The 26,339-nt window shown below is 41.4% G+C and overlaps 1 protein-coding gene across 3 annotated transcripts; it reads right to left on the bottom strand.

The window, feature by feature from the left end:
- Nucleotides 1-3,841: 3,841 nt before the first annotated feature.
- Nucleotides 3,842-22,538, bottom strand: CEP55 (centrosomal protein 55). Of its 3 annotated transcripts, none has more exons than XM_081329607.1 (8): nucleotides 22,323-22,538; nucleotides 20,536-20,820; nucleotides 14,821-14,886; nucleotides 10,500-10,641; nucleotides 7,542-7,846; nucleotides 5,999-6,070; nucleotides 5,485-5,610; nucleotides 3,842-4,817 (listed from the first exon to the last, which is right to left on the bottom strand). In XM_081329607.1, the coding sequence occupies exons 1-8, from the start codon at nucleotides 22,479-22,481 to the stop codon at nucleotides 4,596-4,598; spliced, it is 1,377 nt and encodes a 458-aa protein (XP_081185733.1). In that variant the 5' UTR covers nucleotides 22,482-22,538; the 3' UTR covers nucleotides 3,842-4,595. The 3 variants fall into 3 exon arrangements, with proteins under 3 accessions (XP_081185733.1, XP_081185734.1, XP_081185735.1); XM_081329608.1 differs by having other exon boundaries at nucleotides 3,842-4,805; XM_081329609.1 differs by having other exon boundaries at nucleotides 3,842-4,802.
- Between the last annotated feature and the right edge of the window lie 3,801 nt (nucleotides 22,539-26,339).

Genomic DNA, 26,339 nt, shown 5'->3' with positions numbered 1-26,339 from the left:
TCTGGACAGATTGAAATCACCAGGTCCTGATGGACTACACCCCAGAGTTCTGAAAGTACTGGCAGATGTAATTTCAGAATCATTGAAATATATCTTTCATGGTTTTTGGAGCACCAGGGAACTACCTGAGGACTGGAAAAGAGATGATGTAGTTCCCTTCATCCTACACCCCCCCCAAAAAAAGGGGGGAGGGACCAGATCCAGGAAATTACAGACCAATCAGCCTGACATCAATATCTGGGAAGATCTTGGAAAAGATAAATCAAGCAACAAATCTGCGAACACCTAGAAGCAAACAAAGTTATAACCAGAAGCCAACATGGGTTTGACAAAAGCAGATCATGCCAAACAAATCTTCTTTCATTCTCCGACAAAGTGACTAAATTAGTGGATCAGCGAAATGCTGTGGACATAGCATACTTGTTTTAGTAAAACATTCGATAAAGTAGACCACCACCTACTTCTTGGCAAGCTAGAAAAATGTGGAATAGACAGCAACACCACCAGATGGGTTTGTAACTGATGACAAATTGTACTCAACATGTATTCCTCAATGGAACTACATCTATATGGAGGGAAGTAAGCGGGGGGAGGGGGTACCACAAGGTTCTGTTTGGGGCCCAGTACTCTTCAATATCTTCATAAACAAACTAGATGAGGGAATAGAAGGGGAATTCATCAAATTTGCAAAAAAAAAAAAAATTTAATCCCATTTATATCCCACCCTTCTCCGAAGACTCAGGGCGGCTTACAATCTAAAGCACAAATCAATGTGCTTAGCAATAGCCTTCATTCTATGTATATGCCTGCTTATTAGGGCTTTCGGACACCCCCCCAAGCGGCATTATTACAAAGTCAGCTTATTGCCCCCAACAATCTGGGTCCTCATTTTACCTACCTCGGAAGGATGGAAGGCTGAGTCAACCTTCAGCCTGGTGGGACTCGCATGACACTATGCTGGCAGGAATAGCCAACACCCTAGGAGAGAAGCTCAAGATCCAAAAAGATCTTGACAGACTTGAACACTGGGCCCTATCTAACAAAATGAAATTCAGTGTAGATAAAAGTAAGGTTTTACACTTAGGCAAGAAAAAACAACTGTATAGGTATGGGCTAGGTGAAACTTGGCATAATGCCAGAAAATGTGAGAGGAAGTCCCAGTGGACAATCACTTAAATATGAACCAACAGTGAGCAGCAGCAACCAAAAAAAGCCAATGAAACCTAAGCTGCATTAATAGAGGGATAGAATCAAGATCACGTGAAATTCTAGTACCGCTTTACAAAGTCTTAGTAAGACCACACTTGGAATACTGCCTCCAGTTCTGGTCATCACAATATAAAAAAGATTGAGACTCTGGAAAGAATGCAAAGAAGAGCAACAAGAATGATTAGGCGGCTGGAAACTAAAACATGAAGAATGATTATAGGAATTGGATATGTCTAACAACATCATAATAAAAATTATTAATATTCTAATCTTCCAGGTGAAGTATCAGTTTGGTTTGCAATATATGCACAGAAGAATATCTGGAATCAAACCTGAGGGTATTTTTGCTAATATGGTTTCAAAACAAATTATCTATTTTTCACATTTCTGAACCACCCATGTCCGTCAAAGAGAGGCTCTGGGCAGTGAAATAAATCTAGCAAAACAATTATGTTTTCCTTGAAATCTGCCTTACGAGACCGCTTTAAATTAAGATTGGTAGCATAGGAGTGCTTCTCATAGTGCAGACAAAACAGACCTTCCTACGTGAACGTTACAATTCTGCATTGCGGACAGGTTCAAGGAAACAAAAAGCCATTACTGGATATAGAGGAGGCATGCAGCTTTCTCAAGCAACTCTAGCATTATTCATCCAAAGTACATTACATAGAATTGCAGTTTGGTCTTTTCTGATATAAGGTGTACTTTCCTACCCGGACGCCTTAAATCTGTTCTTTTCTCATCTAGTGTTTCCTCTTAGTAGTTACTAATTCAACAAATGAAACCACCTCCCTTCACCTCTATATGCCAAGTCTCTTCTGTTAAACCCGCCCCCCCCAATATTTCCTATATCCTTGGAAAACAACACTTACTTAATGAAGGCAATCACATGACTTAATGCTTTCTTGACTTACATTATTAATGGTTGGCAGTTTGTCCGAAAAAAATATATTTTGGGCACAATAACCACGCCAGTCTTGAATTTATTATCCTTCACATGACATTTGTCAACATCGATCAAAAAACCCGAGACCTCTAGCTAACAACACGGAGGCATCATGGCAGGGTGCTAGTTTCCAGAACAATTTTCTGATTTGCTTGAAATGATTATATAGTATGCTGGTCGTAAATTTGGTATGACCTCCTTACAATTGCCGATCTCAGAGATCTCTTTTCTTCTCAGGCAGAACTTCTGTATTATTTTCCTGACTCTAACTGCATTCCAAATTATGTCCCTTTTTCAAAGGAAAATAAATTAGGAAGAATAATTATTGGTTCCCATTGTGATAGATTATCTCCTTAAGTGGTTTATGAATAAATCTATCAGCCACGTGGCCTTCCAGATTAATAGAAAAACTCAAAATATGTTACCAGATTATAACAATTTAGATCATATTATAAAATCAGCCTTTACTAGAAAGCATCGCTATATATTGATTGAAGTAGCATTCTGTGTAATGTGTATCACACATTCTATCCCATGAGATAGCCTGTTTGAGAATTTTAGTCAGTTTGGTATATTGCTTAAAGGCACCAGGCTAGAAAGCAAGAGAATATAAATTCTAGTCTACCTTAGGCACAAAGATAGTTGGGGCCAGTCATTTTTCTCCCAGCCCAGGAAGAAAGCAGGAACAACCACTTCCCAAAAAACCCTTGCCAGGAATCAAGACTGACCCAAAGGGATCCTGTGCCCCCTTCCCAAAAGGCAACAGTAACCTCAATTTTCAGAAATTGTGGGTAAAGGCTTCAGAAAAATGGAATTAAACGGTTATTTATCACTGTAGGGCACATATTGTCTTCCTTTATGAAACATTGATTTCATTAATCTTTTCCCCTCCACTAGCAGGATAATGTGGTGGAATTTATAGAAAAACATAATTTTCCATAGCAGATGATTAATACAAAACAGAGTAGTTTTCAGGTGTGATCCTGACTCTTCTATAGCACAGAGAGAACTGGCATGGAGGAACTTTCCACAAAATTTGCATAATTGTAGGCACCCCTCAACTTGCAACTGTTCAGTTAGCACGGACCTACCCCGGAGGCTACTTACAGTCCAGATTCAAAGTCTGATGGTCAAGTCCCTCTGCAGCCACATGATCAGACTTTGGGAGTTCAGCAACCAGGTCGCCTTTATGGCCACTTGCAGTGCCACAGGGTCACAAAGCTGCATTTTATGAGTTTTGCAGAAAACCAGCATTCACTGCCGATTTTGGGGGGAAACCGCACTCATAACGAACCATTGGTTCACTTAACGACCACAGCAGTCATTTAATGTGCCTGGAGCAACCACCCCAAAAAAGGTCATAAAATCGACTTTATGACCATTACGACTTACAATTTTGATGGACAGTCGTAAGTCAAGGGCTACCCGCACCCTATGATTCTGGTAACTGAAATTGCTTTCCAATTGATGTGAAATATCTGTGTGGTGGTTACAAAATATTGTTCTTATTTCATTTAGTAGTACTTTTATAAGCCACCAAGACACAGTGTTTCCTAAAGAAGGGGATACAATCCAATCATATTCTGGGAAGCTTGATTACAGCTCAAATCACAGTGAAGAAATCGCACAGTAGACGTTACAAACAAAAGAACGGCAGAGGGGATTATAGTAAATTCAAGAGGTAACAACAAGCAACTTCATGTACAGTCATTCCTAATATTAAAAAAGACATATGTAGAGGATTGGTGGCCTAGCCGATTCCATTTTATTATTTTAAAAAGCATTTTATTATACAGGTTCCCTGATAAGTTATATCCCTAAGCTTTCCGCTCAGGGATAACAAGTGCAAATGAGAGTATATCTTAAATAAAATGGAAGCAATAGTCAAGACACACCCTGATGTTCTGAATTTGGGACTTGCTTTCTTTTTGCAAAGAAGAGTTCAGTGGAAATTAGAAGTTGTGCTACTTTATATTTGTTTTCCTCTTACATCCAACTGTCTCCATGCATTCCTTCATGTGGACTACATGTTCACAGCTCACTGGATATCAAAAAGAATTTCCTTTTTGCAAATGTCAGAGGGCCTCGGTAAACTGAAATGTCAAAATGCATTTCTGGAGGCAAGGTAAGGTATCATATGTTAATCCAGTAAAGTAAAAACAGCAGTAATTGAACATTTGCATGATGCATTAGCCTACAGAAAATAAGATAACTTTCTTGCCCGAGAGTGGAAATACAATCAGTAGTTCAGAACTGAAGATGCCATGCACAAAGTAGTTTACTTCCTGGTCCTTCATGAACATTAAATTACAGCACAAATGTTTGGTTGAAATATGAACTGCAGTCCTTTAGCATCTTCATGAGTTGTTTTTAAAGAGCTATTATTTTCCATTAAATTGCATGGGTGTATTGAGACAGAGCTACAGGCCTACTCTAGGTCTTAAACTGTACAGAAATCAATGTGAGCTAATAATTCCCTATGCTGGCTTGTAGGATATTGGGTTTTACATTTTGGACACTCCAGGAAACTTTCATCCAGAAGGCTTATATGTTTTGGTGAAGAACGTTTGTCTTGTATTATCAACTTGTCTTCAAATGCAGCATGGAAGTTGCCTAAGACTTCTAAACATCCACCACGTTCTGGAAGCTTCTGGAAAAAAAACTGTTGCATTTAAATAAGATAGTATATAATTTATAATGCGTGCCAACATTATTTCTTTTAGGAGTCAAATATCTAAATATAATTGAATTTTAAAAAAGGATATCTGACTGGATTGTAACAGAATCTAGTAATGTGTAAAGAAAAAAAAAGACATTAAAGTTTTATATCAGGAAAACTCTGTTTTGATATTATCTACCACGTTTCTAAATTCCCCACAAGATGCTGTTTTAAAACCAAAAGCAAAGGTTCTCAGAGGAGTCGGTACAGCATCAAATAGTTGCAACAGCTTATGTGAAATTGTTATAAAAAACAATACACCTGGCAAATAAAATACAAACTCGTCAACAATTGCAGTTCGGTATACATGCTATGTGTGGAAAATGAAAAGGATGTCTTGATTTAAAGAGTGAAATGTGATTCAGAGTCATATTCAGCCTTTCCTCATGACTGAACAACTATCATATCTCAGAAAAAGACTCATTTGGGTTATGGTGTTCCTGACAGATGCTAGAAGTACATGTATACCTGCTGCAAATCTTCCTTTCCTTTCCCATCCATCCAATTTATTGGCCGCCCATTTTATCACAGGGTAACTGTTATTTTGCCTTTCATGCTGGTTCTCTGCACAGGTCTAGTAAAGATTCAGTCTTAATCCATCAATACTTACTGAGGGCTCAAGACGAGTAATTTGGTCTCTTGCCTTCCGCAGTTCCTTAAGAACTTTGTTCAACTGGATTTGCAGGTTCTGGCGATCTAGTTTTTCATTCTCAAAGTCTGATGTGCATGACTGTATCTAGAAGAAAAGAACTGGATGAAAAATGGAATGGTCTCCTGTTTTTTTTTCATATCTGATAATTACACGTTCCATTTAAACATCTGCCCATATACAAAATAAATGTTACCTTTTTATAGCTAAAAATAGTTTGATAAAAGTAAAGACTTGTAAAAGACCACAAAGAGGATACAATTAATCCTGAATGAATTTTAAATTCATATTCTGTTCAAAGCTTAAATATGAGCAGACACTATGACAAATTACATTAATAACTGTTACGATTTCTGGACCATAGAAATGTAGACTATTTCTAAATTAGGACACACTTTTGATATTAAAATGAGGATTAGAGTGGGGGACGTTAGTCAAAGATCTATGCTACGTGTGAGAGAGCATAATTTAGTACCTGTTGTTCCAAAGCTGCTATTCTTGTCTGTTCTTCCTGCTGTTTTATCAAAGACTTGTGGAGCAGTTCAACCTGTAAAATATGAAGAGGCGATTATGTGACAATCAATACATAAAAAGCTTCCAAATAAATCTTCTTCTTCTTGTGCCATATCCATTATCGGATGTTGGCAATCATGTTGGCGATCCTGTTTTTATCAGCAGCCTCATGGAAAAGTGCTGCTGAGTTTTGTCCAAACCAGTCCCTTAGATTTTGAAGCCATGATGTTCTTCTTCTGCCCTCAGTCTTTCCCTGGAGGATTAAATGGAGCATGCCGTATTTTTCTGGGTGTCGCCTCACATGTCCGAAATATTCTAACTTTAAATAATAAATACAAGACACATGGATTTATTTTGCTCTTCCTCTGCTACGCCCTTACTACTACTGTAATGACAGCATGAGGAGGAGCAATGTCTCTTTTTCTTAAACCTTATGCCTCCCAATTTCTTCTCAGTTATACTTGTCCAAATACAGAGATAGTCCTCAATGGCCAGCCTAGACAAGATGCAGGTCTATCCATGCCTTTATCACCTTTGGCGATATTTAAAGTAATGTTAGATGAACGTATTTAGAGGGTGGAAGATGTGCGTGCTACAAATACAGGTAGTCCTTGACTTACGGCCACAATCAAGCCCAAATTTTCTGTTGTTAAGTGAGACATTTTTTAAAGTGAGGTTTGCCCCATTTCGTTTACAACCTTTTTGGCCTCAGTTGTTAAGTGAATCACTGCAGTTGATAAAATTATTAACGCAATTGTTAAAGAGAGTCTGACTTCCCCATTGACCTGGCTTGTCAGAAGGTCGCAAAAGGCGATCACATGATCTCAGGACTCAGCAATGGTCATAAGTATGAACCAGTTGCCAAGCATCTGCACTTGGATCACATGATGATGGGGATGTGTCATAACTGTGAAAAATGGTCATAAGTCACATTTTTTTCAGTGCCATCGTAACTCTGAATGGTCACTAAACGAACTGTTGTAAATCAAGGACTACCTGTAAAATTCCCTTCCACCTGGCCTATTTCACTCACTGCCAAAATCAGGGTTAAGATGTGCACCCAGGTTGTTACCGGCTACTAACCACATTAGCAGAACCGTTTCAAGGGGCTTAATTTAATTTAATTTAATTTAATAATATTTGTATACCGCCCTTCTCCCTGAGGACTCAGGGCGGTTCACAGGGCAGAATAAAATACTAAATACAAACGTTAAAAAGAGATTAAATAGTTGCCCATATTAAAACAGTTAAAATAGAATTCTAAACCACCAAGTTAAAAACTAAACCACCAAAAATAAAAAACCCCACCAATCCCCATCAGGCTAGGCCGGCTTGTACAAACAGAAAGGCTTAATCTTGAAAGTTTCTTTAGACAGACCCAACTAATCCCAACGCTATCTCCCGCCACCCACATGGAATGAACCTGCAATGCCCTGAATTCCCAACCTGCAGGATCAATTTGGGAAGCCTGTAATAAAAAGCGTCAAGGCAACAGTTTCAAAGACCTGAACGGAGAGGGCTTGTGCACGCCTCCTTTCTTCATCCAGCTTTCTCCTGGTCATTTCATGCTCATGTGTAACTCTTTGCAAGAGCTGCCCTTTGAGGTGGCTTTCGTCCTGAAGAGCCTTAACATCAGTTTGCTTCTGCAGCTTCAGCAGACCATCTGCATTTATTGCCTCTTGCTGAATTTCATCGCACTTCCTTTGCAATTCATTACGGTCGGCGTGTAGCTGGGAGACCATTTGCCTTTCTGCTTCCAGATTCTTTTCTGCTGTGGCCAACATCTGCTCATAATATCTCTGCTTGTCTCCTTTTAGGATTCCACCGAAAGGCAAAGGGACACGGAGCAGAACAAAAGAACAAAACGAAGCAAATATGTGAAAATATGAAGCAAAACAGCATGTTGCACTTTTAGACGTAAGCACTGAATTATGGCATCATACTAGCTCACAGAGTAACAGAGTGAGCGCCTGTTACTCGTCCCAGCTTCTGCCAACCTAGCAGTTCGAAAGCACGTAAAAATGCAAGTAGAAAAATAGAACCACTGCGGTGGGAAGGTAACAGCGTTCCGTGCGCCTTTGGCGTCTAGTCATGCCGGCCACATGACCACGGAGATGTCCTCGGACAAGCGTTGGCTCTTCGGCTTTGAAACGGAGATGAGCACCGGCCCCTAGAGTTGGAAATGACTAGCACGCATGTGCGGGGGAACCTTTACCTTTACTATCTCACATGTTGGCATCTCCTCACAGTGAGCCCAGAAATCATGGTAGATTCTTGGGATTTTTTTAAAAAAATTACCACCCGTACTATCATACAATTCAGTTACTTCAAATGACTGAATTTTAAGATATGCTGTTTTGGAACGCTATCTTATGTTCTTGTCTCTTGCTTACAGAATATTAAAATTGAAAACAAAAACATTCAATAATCTAAATATGAAAATTTAACTAAAAGCTGCAGGATATTTCACAGATGCTAGCAACATTAAGCACTTGTTTTGTGATATGTTCTAACGTGAACATAAATTATCTTACAGTACTTTAAACAAACAAGAATATCACTTTATCTGCTGTTTATAAAGTACCCATAGTTCTAAACCAATATGGTTTTGTATGACAATCTGCTCTTTTTGTACAAATATAAGTGTATAAAATGGGAAACTTTATTCAAATGTATTCTGATGTAGACACTTCTTATAGCTTTCCATACGGCACTTTACATTACTGAAATTCTACAGCAGACTCTAAGGGTACTAGGGTGCTTGATGTACCTCTGGAAACATGTTCAAATCCCTAATAAGGTTCATTTCATGACCTTAAAAACCAACAAGCACAAACAGATTAGTCTACAAACTTTTTAAATATTCCTCTGAATGTGTCAGTGATGAAGATCCAATGTTGCCAGTTTCCTCCATGCCGCCATTCCATCCTTGAATATGTTATTATTACGACGTTTCTACTTTGAGTGGAAAGTCCTACTAATATGCTATTTTTGACTACCAAGAGTCTTTCCTTCACTAATTACACATTGTGATGATATGAGATTTGTAAAATGTATCTTGGACACTGCAGCGAAAGTACAAGGCTACAAGCTCTAGTCCACACCCTTATTTCTACCATCATTCAAGAGGAAGAGATAATTTAGGCATGCAGGCACAGTGAGATGTTCTAATCTAACACCTTCCTCTCCTCTGTACAATAAAGCATCTTTAAAAAAACTGGTGGTAGAGCTTGGTAAAATGAAACCAGGTGGGGAGGAGAAAATAACCACTGTTCTTCTCTAGTCTGTGATTACAGCGGGATGCAGGAGAAATCTTGGAGCAGAAAGAACTTGATTCCAGAGCAACTACTCTCAACAGGAATAGGAAAAAAAATACTGGGAGATACTGCTCTAGAATTCTAATCAGTATGTTTCTGGACTTAAGTTTAATATTTTATCAATATTTTATCTTTCTGGACAATTTTAGGGAATGGGGTGCTTAATGTCACAATGCCAATATGTCTCATGGCATACAAATGCTTAACCAAACATCGCAGAGATAAGAAATATAATAATTATTCAGGCACAAAACAAATACCTAATAGCAGAAGAATTTTCAAAAGCAAACGAAGTGTGAAACTTGTTACCAAGAAGTCTTGCCCTCATCTCTGTACTATGGAAGTTGTTCTCAGAAATATTGTAGACTTAGTAGGAACGATATGAAGGTTTAAATCAACTTCTAAAAAGGCGAGTGTTACATGCCAGACCAGATAAACAAATGCTGTTTTCCTATGTATAAAATTGGAAGTCTGGGATCTAAACAATGATCAGAATGTATTTTCTCTCCCACCCTCCCTCCTAAAAATTACAGGGGCACCAGTGGTGGGACTCAGCTGGTTCGCACCACTTCGGCAGAACCGGTAGCTAATTTTTTGTTGCCCAGGTCCAGAGTGAACTTCCGGAAGCGGCATCCACACAGAGAACCGGTTGTTCACATATTTGAGTGGCACAAATATAGCTTTCAGAAGAGCTCTTCTTACAGCTACAATATTTTGAACATGGAAATCAGACCAATATAAGTTCATTTTTTGGTCCTAAGCAGTTCGGAGAATAATCAGTCTATACCAGACATGTCAAACACAAGGCCCGAGGACCAGATCCGGCCCGTGAAGTGGTTTCATGCGGCCCGCGAAGCCATCCTGGAAACAGTGAGGGAACGGCCCCCACTGCCTTGGCCCTGGCCCAGAGACCCTCCTTCTGCCAGAGACCCTCAGATCTGCCCGACTCCTGCCCAGACCCCCATAGGCACCCTTGATGCGAACGATGTAGAGCTGGCCACGCCCACCCAGTAGGCCATACGCACTCTAGCCACGCCCACCCAGTAGGCCACGCCCACCCTGGCCATACCCACCCGGCCCCCTGAGGGCAACCGTAATGCTGATGCGGCCCTCAATGAAATTGAGTTTGACACCCCTGGTCTATACCTTCTGCCCTAGCTTCCTTTGCTTGCTCTTGGATGACAGTTTTTAGCTGCTGTTCCAGATCAAAAATCCTTGCTAAGAGACTCTGAACGTAAGCTTCCCGTTGCTGGTCATATATTATCCACTGCTGGTTTTTCTCTAAAGCCTGTAAAGAGATTTGAAAGTGAGTGAGACTTCTATGAGGAAAAAACCCAACTATTTTTTATACCCCCTTTTCCTGTAAATCAAATATTTGAAATGCATCCTCTTTTGCATGACTTCTGTTAGCATGACATTTCAGTATACCACAGCAGAAGAAAACACAAAATCAGTGAAAAATTACCTCTGTACTTTTTCTTCATTGCCAGCATATTCTGCGGTTGGAAATGATCATAAACTGATGTGGTTCAATATACAGTGGTACCTAGCCACAACTGTGTTTGAAAACCACTTTCAATGTTAACTTGAAAGGAAACAGATTAAATCATACAGTTTCCAAGTAAATATGCACACGTACTCAAAAGTGAATTCTAGATTTAATCAACAAGGCTTCATGCAGACACCCGATGGTTTCCCAGTACATTTGTTACACGTTGTTCCTTAGCTTGTTCAAGCCATGAGTCACATATAAGTGGGACAGTAGAAATGAATTTGAAGAACTGTAACAAACTCATTTATCACAGGCTCCAAATCATACTTTCTTATGTGCAGGCCACATTTAGAATTAAACTGTGCCCTATCACATGCCAAATACATTTTCAATCAACTATTCTAGCACCTTTTGGATGAACTGGGTGCCTATGCCAGTATCGTCGCACACACGTACGAGACAGTTGTTAGTGAAATAAAGTATACGTTGGGAAGGAAGGAACGGTTGCTAAAAATCAGGGAAGGCAAAGAAGAGAAGTGAAAAAGAGAGATGGCTTGAAAGAGAATAAAAAAAGAAACATTTAAAATAAGTGTTTTTATATCTTCCCAAGATATGCAGCTTAATGTTTAAAGAGTTTATAATTTTTCTTTCCTTCACACATAGAATTTAGGGCCAAAGTACACAATGAATTCAATACATGGTTATCCCATATGTTTTATGTTCTGTGGTATAAGAGCGTAGTAGCTAATTTGGTAGAAGGGAAATGTAATGGTAAAGGACAATTGTTTTACACAATTGTCTATATGTGTATTATTTCTATGGTGCCAATGGAATTTTTTTTTAAATTATTACTCATTTCACACATGGACTGTATGACTGTTGTCTATAATTGGAGCCCTGGGGATAAATAATTATTCTGCTTCGTCTTCCTCACCCTTTTATTGATTGATTGGTTGATTGATTGCCTTCAAGTCATTGTTGACGCCTGGTGACTGCCTGGATTGTCCCTGCAGTTTTCTTGGTAAGATTTTCAGAAAAGGTTTGATGTAACCTTCTTTCTAGGGCTAAGAAAGATGGACTGGCCCAAGGTCACCAAGTTGGCTTTGTGCTTAAGGCAGGAGTAGAACTCACGTTCCCATGCTTCCTAACCAAATGCCTTAACCACTACAACTGGCTCTTTGTTCCATATTTTGATCAGCCCATTGTACTTGCTCCAGAGCAGGGGCAGGCAACCTTGGCTCTTTATGAGTCGTGGACACTAACTCCCAGAATTCCTGAGCCAGAATTCCTCCATAAAAGAGCAAAGGTTGCCTACCCCTGCTCTAGAGTAAATAAAACCAGAGCAACTGTACACATTGCATTGAAGCATCTACAATTTGTTGGCTTGTGATATTAGCTTTGCCTAGAAACCTGGACCCAAAGGACTGATCCAGTTCCAAAAAGGATATGAAACCTTTACTTTCAGGTTATTCTGAACTTTAGTATACAAAAACTACCCTCCAAGCAAAAGTACAAGTTTAAAACTAGTAGTTTTCAGAACAAAGATAAGAGATCTCTGTCCAGCCCTCTTTATTGAGTGTGAAAATAATATACACAAGGTGTAAAAAGGTGTTAGTATGCATGAATGGTGTAGCATACAGGAAAAAAAATGCAAACAAGGAACAGTAAATGAAGACTAAAGTGTACTTTTCTTCAAGAAACTTTTGGAAGAACATGGTAAAAGTATGCAGGCCATCTTTTATACAGTAAAGTATGCCTATTTTGAATAATTCCCTACCAAGAGGTTTTTGAAAGCTGTTTAAGTTGTACTTATTTTGTAATTTTTCAATTAATTAACAATACTAAACAAATTATTTGGATTATTAAAAAAAATCTCAGAAAAATATTTCATTATAACTGATATATGCCTACTTATGTATTTTCAACTGAAGATACTTGGAAATGTGTATAGAACTGTAATCTTCTTTAAACATACATTCCAGAAGCTGATTATTGCTGAAATTTTTTTTTAATGAATAGAATGATAAAATTAGGAGCAGGACCTTTTCAGTAGCAAAGCTACCCTAATGTAACTCCCAAGGAATCTATTAGTTCCCTTCAAAGTTATGGCAATGAATTCCAAAACCACACATCTTTCAAATGGAGTCAAAAATGACTTCACTAAATTATTATGCTGCAATATACAAGAAGAATGTCTTTATTTATTTTTAGTAATGTTACATTGTTTTATTAATGTATTCTTTTAATTTTGATTGTTATATATTGTTGTTACCTGTGAAAGATGGCATTCAAAAAGATGCCATACAAATGCATAAAGAATGATACCACCGTTATCAACAAGCGATTGCTTGGTTTTTTAAAAATTGTATGCTCATTGTTCGAAATAAAATTTTCACAAAACAATGCATTTAATATGTGTTAATGTGTAGGAGATTAAAAGATCTTGAGAAGAAATTCCTTATTTTTTTTTACAAATAAAAAGCTTATAACAGGCAGATCAAACAATAATTTAATGGGTATTCAATTCTTAAACTTTATTTGAATCCATACATAAGGCTTTCAATAGCTCAGTGAAAGCTATTCTTTAAATAGCCATCATGTTAAAGAAGTTTTTGAATTTAAGAATAGTTTTCATGAGACATAAAGGTTACTGTTAATGGAATTTAAGGCACTTTCTTCCTAGCTCACAGTACTGTTTCCACGTTCCTCTTTATATTTTTCTTAAACCAGAATACAGAGATAAAGACGAGGTAGCAATATTTAGCAGATGTAATCTAACAATGTCATAGGCTTTCAGTCCCTGGCCTTGTTTGAAGAAAGCAAATTGAACTACACTGCATTTTTGTTTAATCATCCATTCTTAATCGTTACTGGAACTGGATGTGCCATAGCATAAACAGAAAGCCCACGTTTGGCTTTCAATATGGTTTGACCCTCTTTTCCAGCTGGGAAGTGAAATATTGGTTGCCTGCCATACCTCCAATTTGTTTGTTTTATTCAGAAAAGCAGAGAAGTATTATAAATCTTCAGATGTGTGTCAGGAGCACAGACCTAGCTGCTGACCGGATGCTATTTTGTGACTGAACTATAGCAGCAGTTAATAAAGTGGGGGAGACATCACATCAGATCAGGGTTCTGCCTACAGACAAATACACAAATATCTGAATGGAGAAATTGCAATTTAACTTATTTATTGCATGAGGTTTGAATGAGGTAACGTGGTGCTTTCGGAATGGATATACTCCAAAACAGTGAAGATAAAAGGATAATTTCCTCATGACACCGGAGATCTATGTTACCCTACGTAGCAAAAAATAAGGAGTCCGACAGCACCATTTCAGACTAAGGTATTTTAAATTTTACTGATGGTGACTCATATGTAGTACAATGTTGAGCATGTAAAGTTTATGGTGTATAGTTTATGGCATAAACCAGCATGTTACTAGCTTTTGTTGCATAGCATTTTATAATCGGTTCACTTTCATGAAGTCTGTGGAACTAAATTCAATTCCTGCCTCCTCCCTGAATGAAAAAAATGGGGCCCAGTTTTAAATCTGTCTCAATCCAGTATTTGAACTGATGCAAAACACTATTTTAATTGGGAATACAATCCTATGCAAATGGTCCTTGGTTAACAATCATTTATTAGGCAACCATTCAAAGTTACAAGGGTGGTATTATAAGTACAGTGAATAGTACTTCCAACGATTCCTCAAATTCGGGCCCTTCCCAGTATTCCCATGGTCACAAGACTGTGGGAAGCTACAGATCTGATTGCTTACTAAGAAAAATGAAATTTTGTATTTGATCCTAATCTCTCTATTACTGCTATATTCCCATATACTGTTTGTTGGGAAACCAGTGACAATTAGCTCCAAACAGGCTAACATGGGATAATTCTACATTATCTGTATTTATGTAAGTCAAATTAATTCCTTAAATAAAACATATAACGTATTTGATAAAATGCCTTACGTCTTTCAGTTGAATTTCAATTTCATGTAGGTTGACTGGCGTTCCAGCACAGTGCACAGCTTTTTCCTGTTAAAAAAATAGAATAGTGAAAGAGTTCAATTCCATTAACTGAAAGCAGATGTCTGTGTGTTGAAGACAGGAGCAGGTACTGCTACGCTATGCCTTGCAAGCACTGGGCTTCTGTCATTTTTTCAAACTGTTGAAACATTCAAGATTCTACATATCGTATTTCTAGAAATATTTCCTTCGGCTTGGCAAATTTAAAAATACTAAGCTGGATGGAACCTAGTTATATTTAGATGGGAGACCACCATAAAATCCTATGGCTCACATTTGACAAGGAGGGAGGGGAGGGGGGGGAAGGAAGGAAGGAAGGAAGGAAGGAAGGAAGGAAGGAAGGAAGGAAGGAAGGAAGGAAAAGGCAATGGCAAACTGTTTCTGTACCAACAGCAACATAGTTTTTTATGTGAACATTATGAGTTGAGTTACTCAAAGGAGACTTTAATCAATTCCAGTACAGAATATACTGAGCTACCTACAAATAGGAAAGTTTCATGTATTTGGCAAAAGATAACAGAAATTCTAAAAGTATTCGGAGACGTGACAGATTACCTGGACAAGAATCTATTATTTTAAAACTTTGTACATTATAGCTTCAGGATAAGAGAGTATTAGGTCCCAAACCTAATACAGCCAGCAAATATATATATATTTGAATATAACTTATTGCTTATTGTTTTGCTTAATGGCTGATATCCTTCAATTCCCCAATATCTATAAACTTCCTTCCTGATTTGGACAAGCACCTGACTTATCACTGTGGCATTTGGTATTTTAATTTTCAAATTCTATAGGATTGATACTATACTGCCATCTACTTTCAATAAGTGGTACTTCTGTAATCCTTTTCTATAATATCTCTAAGCCAGGGGTGTCAAACTGCCGGCCCACGGGCCGGACGCATCACAACAAAACCGCGCCCACCCCATTGCTGGCAATGGGGAAAAAGCTCCGATATGTCGCACAACGTCACATGACATCGCGAGTTTGACACCCCTGCTCTAAGCTCACGGGTGTCAAACTCGCCACGTCACGTGATGTGTTGCGACGTATCGTGACTTTTTTTGCATTGCTGGAGCTGGGGTGAGCGCAGCCTCTGAATGATGCAACTGGCCTGCCGGCCAGCAGTTTGATGCCCGTCTTGGCTAATCAGGTCAGTGGAATCAAATTTATAATCTGTTCAACTTGAGCTTTAACAGAGTGACATCCACATAAGTAATTTTCAGCATCTAGTAGGGGTGTAAATAGAAATAAAAAGTATGTCCATTTTTCAATCTATTCTTGACTTAGTTACACCGATAATTATGAGTTAACTTTTGCTCAGAAGCCATCACATGGCTCAAATGCTATGAAAACCTGATCTCCCATTAGAAATAACAAGAGGCCAGGGAGAAATTCTAGGACATTTATTCTAGTACCTCGCTCAGCAAAATAATTCAAAATTAAAATATTCTGTGTGGACCACTGTATCTGCCTAGAAAGTTTAAATTAAGGATGCTAAAGACAATAATTTGTTAACTTCAGTATTATGAACACTTACTCAAAATACAATTTTAACAGAATTTCAGTTTAAAAATGGAGCATTGTAAAAATAAAGCATCAAAATATATAGAAATATATATAGAAATTACTACAAAACAAAAGCAATAAAATACATAAGTAGTAATATCTTAGACTAATTCAAACAACTGTAGAGACAGACATAAATATGAATTTATTAGCAGTACCTGCCTGTTAATTAAGATTTTAGAATCATGAAATGTCAAATTTAAAATTTATCCTGAAGGAACATGCAATTACTATTTTATTAATTTAGCTGCTCTCCTGAAAATCATTCCTGAAATATCTACTAGGAGGGAAACAATAAGAACAATATCTGTTTTGCGATGTCTGATTGTTAAGGGAGATGTGAATAAAGTTACTCCAATTTAAATAAAAGGGGCAACAAAGGACATGTGCAGTTGATTCAACTTTCTCTAAGAGACACAGGCATAAACAGTCTTACCCAGGCGTGCGATTGTATCTCTCTTCCAGATGAGCTGAAAGTAAGGCCCTGAGTCTGGCTAATGTAAAAGCTCTTCTCTATGTTCAGCACAAAATGCTGGCGTGTTATACGGCACCTATGAATAGTCTCCCTAACATGCTTAAGTTACAGGGTTTTGCAATAAAGCTTAGGTCCTTTTTAAGTCTAAGCTCAAAATCAGCTGTTTTATTTCTGAAGAGCTTTTTCATAGCCAATCGAGATCAGCTATTGATTTATCTTTGATTTATTTCAGTTAGCCGTGAGGGAATAGTATCTTGTGAAGCTAAGGCAACCAAAGGGCTTTCAAAGATTCGTTTGAGTCAACCTCTCAGAACCCAATGTCAAATTTGGGCTTTAGTGCAGTCAGGCTTACATCAAATAACAAAGAATTAACTGGACACATACAGAAGGGCACTTGGAAATTTTGACCAAGCCGCTTCCAGAGATTGGTACTGCAACAGCTGCAGACCACTGCACCATGAAGCAGATCGCATACCACGGTACCTTAGCTCTGAAGATTTCAATTGTGGTGACGACCTGCCTATTACTGTTGTGGGTGGTGAATTAGAAAATGGCGGTTGTCACTTTGAGCTTTCAAGCATGCAAATCACTAAGCCATCTTGTTCCACTTCCCTATTCTTACGTGGCAACAACTCATTTATTTAATTTAGCTCAGCGCTTTCCCAACTTGTTGGCTCTGAGTGGCTCTCAGCATAAAAAGCAAACAGCAATATGCAATCCAGGTAAAATGGACAGGATGGTGACTTTCGCCAATAGCATCATGCATACATCCTACAAGCCAGGTCTTTAAGACTCTCTGGAACAGGGCTTTTCAACCTTTTCACCCATTGTACTACTTTTAGGATATGGCAACATCCAAGTACCACCAGTCACCTAGCAAGGTGTCAAAAACTTGACCAAAAAAAAAAAAAAGGAAAAAAGTGATGAAATACAGATAGTCCTCGACTTACAACAGTTCACTTAGTGACTGTTCAAAGTTATAATGGCACTGAAAAAAAGTGCCCCCTCAGCCACAGCCAAGCAGGACATCTGCCTCCCCGCCCGGCGGCGCTCTTCCTCCTGTCCAAGGTTTTCATTGTTGTGAGCATTTCTGTTGATTGGCAGCAGGGGTGGGGGGGGTGTTTGGTTTTTATTCCCCCCGTCTGCTGGGTGGTTGCAGCAGGTTTTGGTCACTTCACATGACCCTGGGACACTGTGACCGTCATAAATATGAATCAGTTGCCAAGCATCTGAATGTAAATCACAAGACCCTGGAGATGCTGCAACATTCCAGCTGATCGGCGCTTCTTCTGGGCTCAGAAACGCCAGGATCAGCGCGGAGCTCCAGCTGGAGCCTGGCGCTGATCCTGCGGCATCTTCTGAGCCCTGACAGCCCTGCAGCTCCAGCCATCTCTCGCTCAGGCTTGTGCAGTGCTGCCACTGGTTCAGCTCATTCCCCTCCCCAGCTAGGATGGTCGCGTACCACCTGCTAGGTGCCAATGTACCACAGGTGGTACCCGTACCACTGGTTGAAAAGCCCTGCTCTGCAACATCATTAGGCCAAGAGCCACCCAATCTCGGGGGAACCTCATTCCAAAGGGTAGGTACTATGACAGAGAATGCACATTTCTTTGTACTGCATATCTTCTTCCGTATATTAAGCAGTGGTATGATAGATAGCACTGCTTGATATAGGGAACCTAGAGCAGCAGTCCCCAACCTTTCTAGCTTGGCAGTCCGGCCTGGCGTGGGGAGGGTAGGGGAGCCTAGCATGTGAGTGGCAGGCGCACGCTCACACAGTTCTATTGTGAGAGTGTCGGGCCCGGCAGGCCTGACATCCAGCGAGGCCCTGGGACGACTCACCGGCGGGCCGGCAGACGCCCGCAACCGGCCTCGTGACCTGCCACAGACGCCCGCGACCGGCCCTTTCACCTCCGAGGCTTCCCGGCGAGTCGGGGATGAGCGCGCCCGCCGGGACATCCCAGCATCCACCGGGGCCTTCCGGCGGACCGGGGACAAGCGTGCCTGCCAGGCCGTCCCAGCATTCACCGAGGCCTTCCGGCGGGGCAGGCAAGAGCGCGCCCGCCAGGCCGTCACAGCGGCCGTCTGCCGATTTGACTCGGGGGACATCTGGCGGGCCGGGGGGAAGCACGCTTGCGCAGTTGCCTGTTTTTCCCCGGGGCCTGCAACTGGGTCTGGAGGGCCTGCCTGCGATGCCAGCACAAAGGCCTCCTGCTGCTGGCCTTGCTGAGGAGTTGCGGGACAGGCGGCGACAGAAGACGGCCCAGGCTGTGCAGGCCGCGGCGGTTCGGGGACCTGTGGGGGGTGATGGGGGTGTACGGACTCGGGCCTGCAAGGGGGGTCGCCGTGGCTGGGGGGTGGCTTGCCGTCTGCAGTGGTGGTGGGTCAGGATCAGGGGGGGTACGCACCTGCGGTATGGGACAGTGGTCCACGTGGAGAGCAGGAGCCAAAGGGTGGAGGCCAGAGGGGGTGGTGCTTAAGTAGGGGTGTGTGGGTTGTTGGCTTGTTTGGGCGTGGTGATGGGCGTGGTGATGGGTGTGGGCCTCGCCGGCTATTTAGCAGCGTTGGTTGGGCTGTGCAACCAACGCTGACTTCATTTGTCTTCGGGTGTTTGTTTATGGTGCAGAATAAACGTTGCTCAGAAGAACCAGCTCTCGTTCCGGTTGCATTCTTTTGCCTCGTTGGGTGGGGGGCTGATAGTGAGCAGCGGATAGGCGCGCCGTCCAGTTGCGCAAATGGAACTTCGTAAGTGGAGGGTGCTTTGTGCTTGCAGCGGTGCTTGCGCACGATGCTCCACTTGCAATGAGGGCGCTTGAGTGGAGGGTGCTTGTGCTCGTGCACCACTCACAAGAGCGGAGAGCGCTCGCGTGCAAAGCTCCTTTGTGTGAACGGAGTTTCGCGCCCGAGCGCAAGTACTCTCCACTTGCGTGAGTGGAGCTTCACACGCATGCACTTGCCCATCTCTCCCGCAGCCGTTTCAAACAGACCGCAGCCCAGTAATGGGCCACAGCCTGGGGATTGGGGACCCCTGACCTGAAGTACATCAACCCTGTCAGATCAAGCCATATAGATTGATACGACGGGAGACTGGCAGTCCCTAAAGAAATCGGGCTCTAGGCAACAAATGGCTTTTAGGTGAAAAACCGTATGTTGAATTACATCTGGAGTTTGCTCATGAATCACACACCAGCTGAAGTTTCCGGGTAGTCTTCAAAGGCAGCCCAGTGTAGAGTGCGTTACAGTAATCAAGCTACAAAGTGAAGGGCATTCCGATCTAGGAAAGGGCATAATGCAGGCATGTCAAACTGCCGGCCCGCAGGCCAGATGGGTCACGCCGAAACCGTGCCAACCCCATTGCCGGCAATGGCGAAAAAGTCATGTGACGTCGCGAGTTTGACATGCCTGGCATAATGGGTACACCAAATAAAGTTGTGCAAAGGCATTCCTTACTCAGCATGAGCTGTGAGTTCAGGTAGACCCCCCCACCAGATTACATATCACTCTTAATGGGCAAATACTACCCAAAAGGAGTCCAGTCCCAAATAACTTCCAAATAGCACTAGGAGGAAAAGGCTTAGGGTAACATTACACACATTTTTTTATAAACTCACCTGGGCGATCTGGACATTACTGGCTCTGCTTTCGAGATCTGTACATCTTGCAGAAACGGCAGATATGTGATTTTTCTGCCACTCTACCTCTTCCGAGAGTGAATTTAATAGCTGTTCCCGCTTAGCCACTTCTTTTGTTTTCTCTTCTAGCTGCCCTCGCAGAGAACCCGCATCTGTACTTTTGCTTCTACTCCTTAACTCATCTTTCAGGGCCTGGATTTCTTGATCTTTCTTTCCAAGTTTATTTTTATATTCTTCTGTTTCTGTTTCAAGGGCAAGTATTTTCTATACGAAGTACAAGCAAGCATTTTAATAGGGGAAAAAAAGGTCAGTTTCCAAACTACAAATGCCTGATCGAGTAGAAGTGGCTAATCATGTTGGCAAATATTAATCTATTGGAGAGATAGTAAAATTAAGCTTATGGCACAGGATTTGGAACATGATTGTACTATTCTGCCTAGAAATTGTCCATTTAATTGTAGGTATAGTCTCATTACCTTCCCACCAGAGTGGTCCCTATTTTTCTACCTGCATTTTTACGTGCTTTCGAACTGCTAGGTGGGCAGAAGCTGGGACGAGTAATAGGCGCTCACTCTGTTACGCGGCACTCGGGATTCGACCCGCCAAACTGCCGACCTTCTGATCAACAAGCTCAGCGTCCTAACCCACTGAGCCACTCTGGTGGGAAGGTAACAGCGTTCCGTGCGCCTCTGGCGTCTAGTCATGCCGGCCACATGACCACGGAGACATCCTCGGACAAGCGCTGGCTCTTCGGCTTTGAAACGGAGATGAGCACCGGCCCCTAGAGTCGGAAACGACTAGCACGCATGTGCGGGGGAACCTTTGCCTTTACCTTTATAGTCTCATTAAATTGTTTACATTTTACCAAAATATTATGTCCAGTATGCCAAAGCAGAGACAAAAAAACCTTCCAAAGAACTTAAAAAAAAGCTACAGGTAATTCTTATGAAATCAGGGATTTAACGTTAATATGAAAGCAAAACAAAAATAGAAGAGGCTCCACCACTTTAACTAACCATAAAGAAGTCTCAACAAGAATGCACAATATAAATAACTTCTATGTACATAAACAGCTCAGATGATGCTTTATCTATTGTCCGCTATTTACAATTAACTTTGAACTTAAATAGTTCAAAACATTTCAACTATTTAAATTACACTAATTCATATGGGCTTTCAAATATACAGACTTTATGAACAGAGAAGGAAGGGTAACTAAGCCTTTGGGAAAGAAATACATAAAATCACACATTTCTTCTCTGAAATATAAAGAAATAAATCGTTTTAAAAAGTTACTATGGTTATGTTAACAGTCACAAAAGCAACTGTGAAGGAACCACACTACTTGTCCTGAGTGCTTCATATGCATTAGAACGAAAGGAACTAATATATGAATGAAGCAAACATTTAGCACGCCATGCGATTGTCAGATGTGGTTGTAGTTGCAGAAATCTAGAAGCAATGCTAACAGGCTACACAATAGGACAGAAAGAAAAAACAGAGGTATCTATCACCCCTGGTAAGACATTACAGTAAGGTAGAATGACTAGCTCAGGAATTCTGGGAGTTGAAGTCCACAAGTCATAAAAGGGCCACCCCACCCCTGCAGCAAAGATTAGCTTCCCACTATCAATTAGTTTCATTTGTAATTAGATGAAATGAGAAGCTTTGCTTTACAAAATGCTTTGTCTCAAACTTAATGTCCACATTTTAATTTAGATGCAAAACAAAGATTACTTTGTTAGATTATTTTAAATTTATATCACCTCCAGAAGCCTCTTCCTTTCTTCGGGTGTCATTTTGCTTTTCTCCTTAATGATTTCTTCCAAAGACTTTTTCAGAGCTGCATTTTCTTTCTTATACACCTGCAATTCTGATTCAGATTTGGAATCACCAGACTTGAATCCCCACTTCTTTGATGTCATACTTGAGGTTCTCCAAAAAAGTCATCAGGCACTATTCAAAAAGCAGCCACTTCATCTGCAAGATTTTTTTTAAAAAAAATACCTCTTAATTCCAAATCCACAAATAGTACAAGTTCATGGGAATTATTTTTCTAATATAAATTACAATTACATTTATTCAGTTTCGATGTATACAAACACAGCATTTTACAACCGACAAATAAAAACAGATCAGCTTCTGCCCCATCATAAATACTATGAAAAATAAAAATTCCTTTCAAAACCCTCTGAATATTTTTGTAAAATAGCAAAACTTCCTTCCAAATAGAACATTAAACCTTAAAAATGGGCATTATGAGGAAATTAAAGGAAACAGACACAATGCAATATGCAGGTGCTAATTGTCTTCAACTAGCCATATTAAACCCTATCCCAAAGAGGAGGCCTATGCCAGACAGATGTCTACAGAGACGCTCGGTCATCTAGTCATGGTTGTCCCAAAGGTGGTTTTTTTCCCCAATTTTTGAAAAAAACCCTGGTCATTTGCATTCTTTTAAACTAAGACTCGCTGACGCCAGTTGGAGGCTTATCTGTTTTCTTCAGGGTCACCTGAGTAGTGCAAATGGGTGTGGAGCCTTCTTGGAACTATTGAAAGGACTGTGTTGTAGACTGGAGCTAGATGATGGCGTATCGTATCCAGGGCTTTTTTTCTCATAGAACGTTCAGAACGGGGTTCCGGCACCTTTTTTGGATGGAACCTTGTAGGGTAGGCAAGGCAGGTTGTATGACGTGTGTGAGTTCCGGCACCTTTTTCTTTTCCAAAAAAAGCACTGATCGTATCCAAGAATGCAAATGACCAGCTGTCTGCAAGGAATAGAAATCCTTCCATTCCCCACCATCCAGTCAAGAGCTGAAGAAGTTTTCAAAGAAAAGGAGAAACTTCCTGACAGTTAGAACAATTAACCAGTGGAACAACCTGCCTCCAGAAGCGGTGAATGCTCCAACAGTGGAAGTTTTTAAGAAGAGACTGGACAGCCATTTGTCTGAAATGGTATAGGGTTTCTTTCCTGCCTGATCAGGGGGTTTCCTGCCTGATCAGGAGTAGATGACCTCCAAGGTCCCTTCCAACATCATCATCTTCTTCTTCTTCTTCTTCTTCTTCTTCTTCTTCTTCTTCTTCTTCTTCTTCTCCCTTCCAACATCATCTTCTTCTTCTTCTTCTTCTTCTTCTTCTTCTTCTTCTCCCTTCCAACATCTTCTTCTTCTTCATCTTTCTTCTTCTTCTTCTTCTTCTTCTCCTCCTCCTCCTCCTCCTCCTCCTCCTTCTCCTCCTCCTCCTCCTCCTCCTCCTCCTCCTCCTCCTCCTCCTCATTATTATTATTATTATTATTATTATTATTATTATTATTATTATTATTATTATTATTATTATTATTATTATTATTATACAAGAAAATCCAGCTGCCTCTTGAAAAAGCACCTTTGGGACCACCATGACCTGGAGGACTGAGAAACTCCATAGACATCGGTCAAGGGCCACCACCTGTTGAGGCCCGCTTCCAAGGCAGATCTTTCTTTCTTTCCACAGAGGACCGACATGCTAGGGCGGAAGAACGGAGCTCCCGAGCCCTACTTCCCCACCCCGCCTTCCCCATACACACCTCAGCAAAGCCTCTGGAGCGCTAGATGGACACAGCCCGGCGGAGAAGAGCGCTTGAAGATGGCGAGACACGGCGGCGGAGGCGGCCCTGACAGCACCGCGCCCTCCCTTCCACGGAAGGAAGGGTCGGGACGGTCCGGAGCGGCGAGCAGGAAACAACGGCAGAACCGCTCCGCTTCGAACTGACGGCCTGTCGAACGCGGCTTCCGAGAGTTTGAATGCAGCGGCTGCATGTGACGCCACTTCCGCCCGGTTGCCAGGCTACGAGCGCCGCGTGGATCCAAAGCAGGGGGGTCTTCAAACTCGGCCCTTTTATGACTCGTGGACTTCAACTCCCAGAATTCCTCAGCCAGGCATGCTGGCTGAGGAATTCTGGGAGTTGAAGTCCACGAGTCATAAAAGGGCCGAGTTTGAAGACATCTTGATCCAAAGTGAGGGACGGCCGAACTTGACGGCTGCGTGACGGGACGTGACGGACGGGTTCCGTCGCTGGCATTCGAAATGAAGCGGGCGCGAGGACCGTTAATGAGAGGAACGGGGCGACCGGGTGGATTTTACAACCCCCGGGATAAGTTTCTTATTTTCTAACGAGTGGGGTTTTTTTTTGCACAAATGCCTGGAGATATATGTCTCTCCCCGCCAAGGCTGGTCAGGCAGGGATTCCCCGTCCGCTGTCAAAATTAAGCAATTTTATTTTTTTTAGGAGGGCAAGATAGAATTTAGCTGCGTAAATATGCATTCGTCAGACATATCTAGGAAACCAGTCTAGCACAGGTAGCATGAGTAATACCCGGAGTGTTTGGAACTGTGTGGAATTTCCAAATATTTTTATTACATGCCTGGGTGTTTGTGGATCTGCAACCCCCGGCATGGTTTAATGATGATTTTATTTTCTAACGAGTGAATTTTGCACAAATGCCTGGAGATACTCGTTTCCCCGCCAAAGGCTGGTCATCGGGCTGAGATTACCGCTCGCTGTCAACAATAATCTAGTAATGTTATAAGTCAATTATCATTCGCTGATCTTTTAGGGATCGCAGTTCTCTCCCACGTGGCAAAAGTCCTGGGTCGTGGCAAATAACTCGGAGTAGAATTGGGTAGAAATATATTGGAAATATTATTATGTGGGAGTAATCTACAGTTAGATTCACCGTCTAAGATGGGTGGAAACTTAATAATGCAAGTCCTAACCAAGGATCTAAGAATTATTACTGTAGTGTCTAAGAATATAGGCAGTTCCAAGCAGGTGGGTTTTTGTAAAATTATGGTGTTTGGTCTGATAAATTCCATATTTCCAGCTACTGGGTAGATACCCAGAATATTTATTAATATTGTTATAATATTTTTAATTCTTTGTTTCCATAGTGAAGTCTGCTGAAAGTTTTGATGTGCCAGGTATTACTCTAATAAGTAAATAAATTCAGTCTTTAAATCATAAATTGGCAGTTCCTATGCATGTCCACAGACTGAGGTGCCTGCTGGAAAAGTGGTGCCTGCAGCCCAGGGACACCTCCTCTGACCCCACTGCATGCCAGTTATTGGAAGCTGAAGATCCATGGTTTTACTGACTCCACCCTGATATCATTCTGGGGGATGGCCCTTGTCTGCTTCTCTCCCCTTCCTGCATCTTAGGCAGTGGGTTGCAAGGTTACAGGGGGAAGAGAAGAAGAAAGGGCTACATTGCTATAAGTTTTCTTTCCCTTGGAATCTTTGCTCCATGGAATGGAAACTGGTGTTCTGTACCAGCCTGCTACCGACCCTGCAGAAAAGGCAGGGACAACCCCTTTTACAAGAAGGCAAGAGGCTGGAACTAAGCCTGCCAAATTTATGGACACAAAAGCAAACAGAACAAGACACAAACCATGAAACAGGAGCTATTCAAGCGGTTGCCTTCAGCAAACCAGCCCTCCCACGCATTCCCCTTTTATACAGTTCAGGGCGTGGCTTCTCTCTGCCTCCTTCCGAGGTGCCCCATTGCCTTCCTCTGTTTACTCCTGATTGACTTCCTCCTGCGTCGGGCGTCCTTGAACAGGGCCAGCTGTGGGTCATCTTCATCCACGCTGTCAGGCTCACACAGCTGGGTCTGCGTCGTGACCAGGTGGGAGGGGCCTGGCTGAGGGCTATCAGCAAGCTCTCCAACCCCCTCAGCAACCTCTCCAACACCCACCTTCTCCTCCTCTGAATCATCCGACCCAAATGCCGAACCCACAGGCTGACCC

Source organism: Vipera berus, assembly GCF_964194415.1.
Source record: "Vipera berus genome assembly, chromosome: 5".
NCBI lineage: Eukaryota > Metazoa > Chordata > Lepidosauria > Squamata > Viperidae > Vipera > Vipera berus.
The sequence above is the reverse complement of the archived record's forward strand: the minus strand, read 5'-3'. Positions and strand labels throughout refer to the sequence as shown.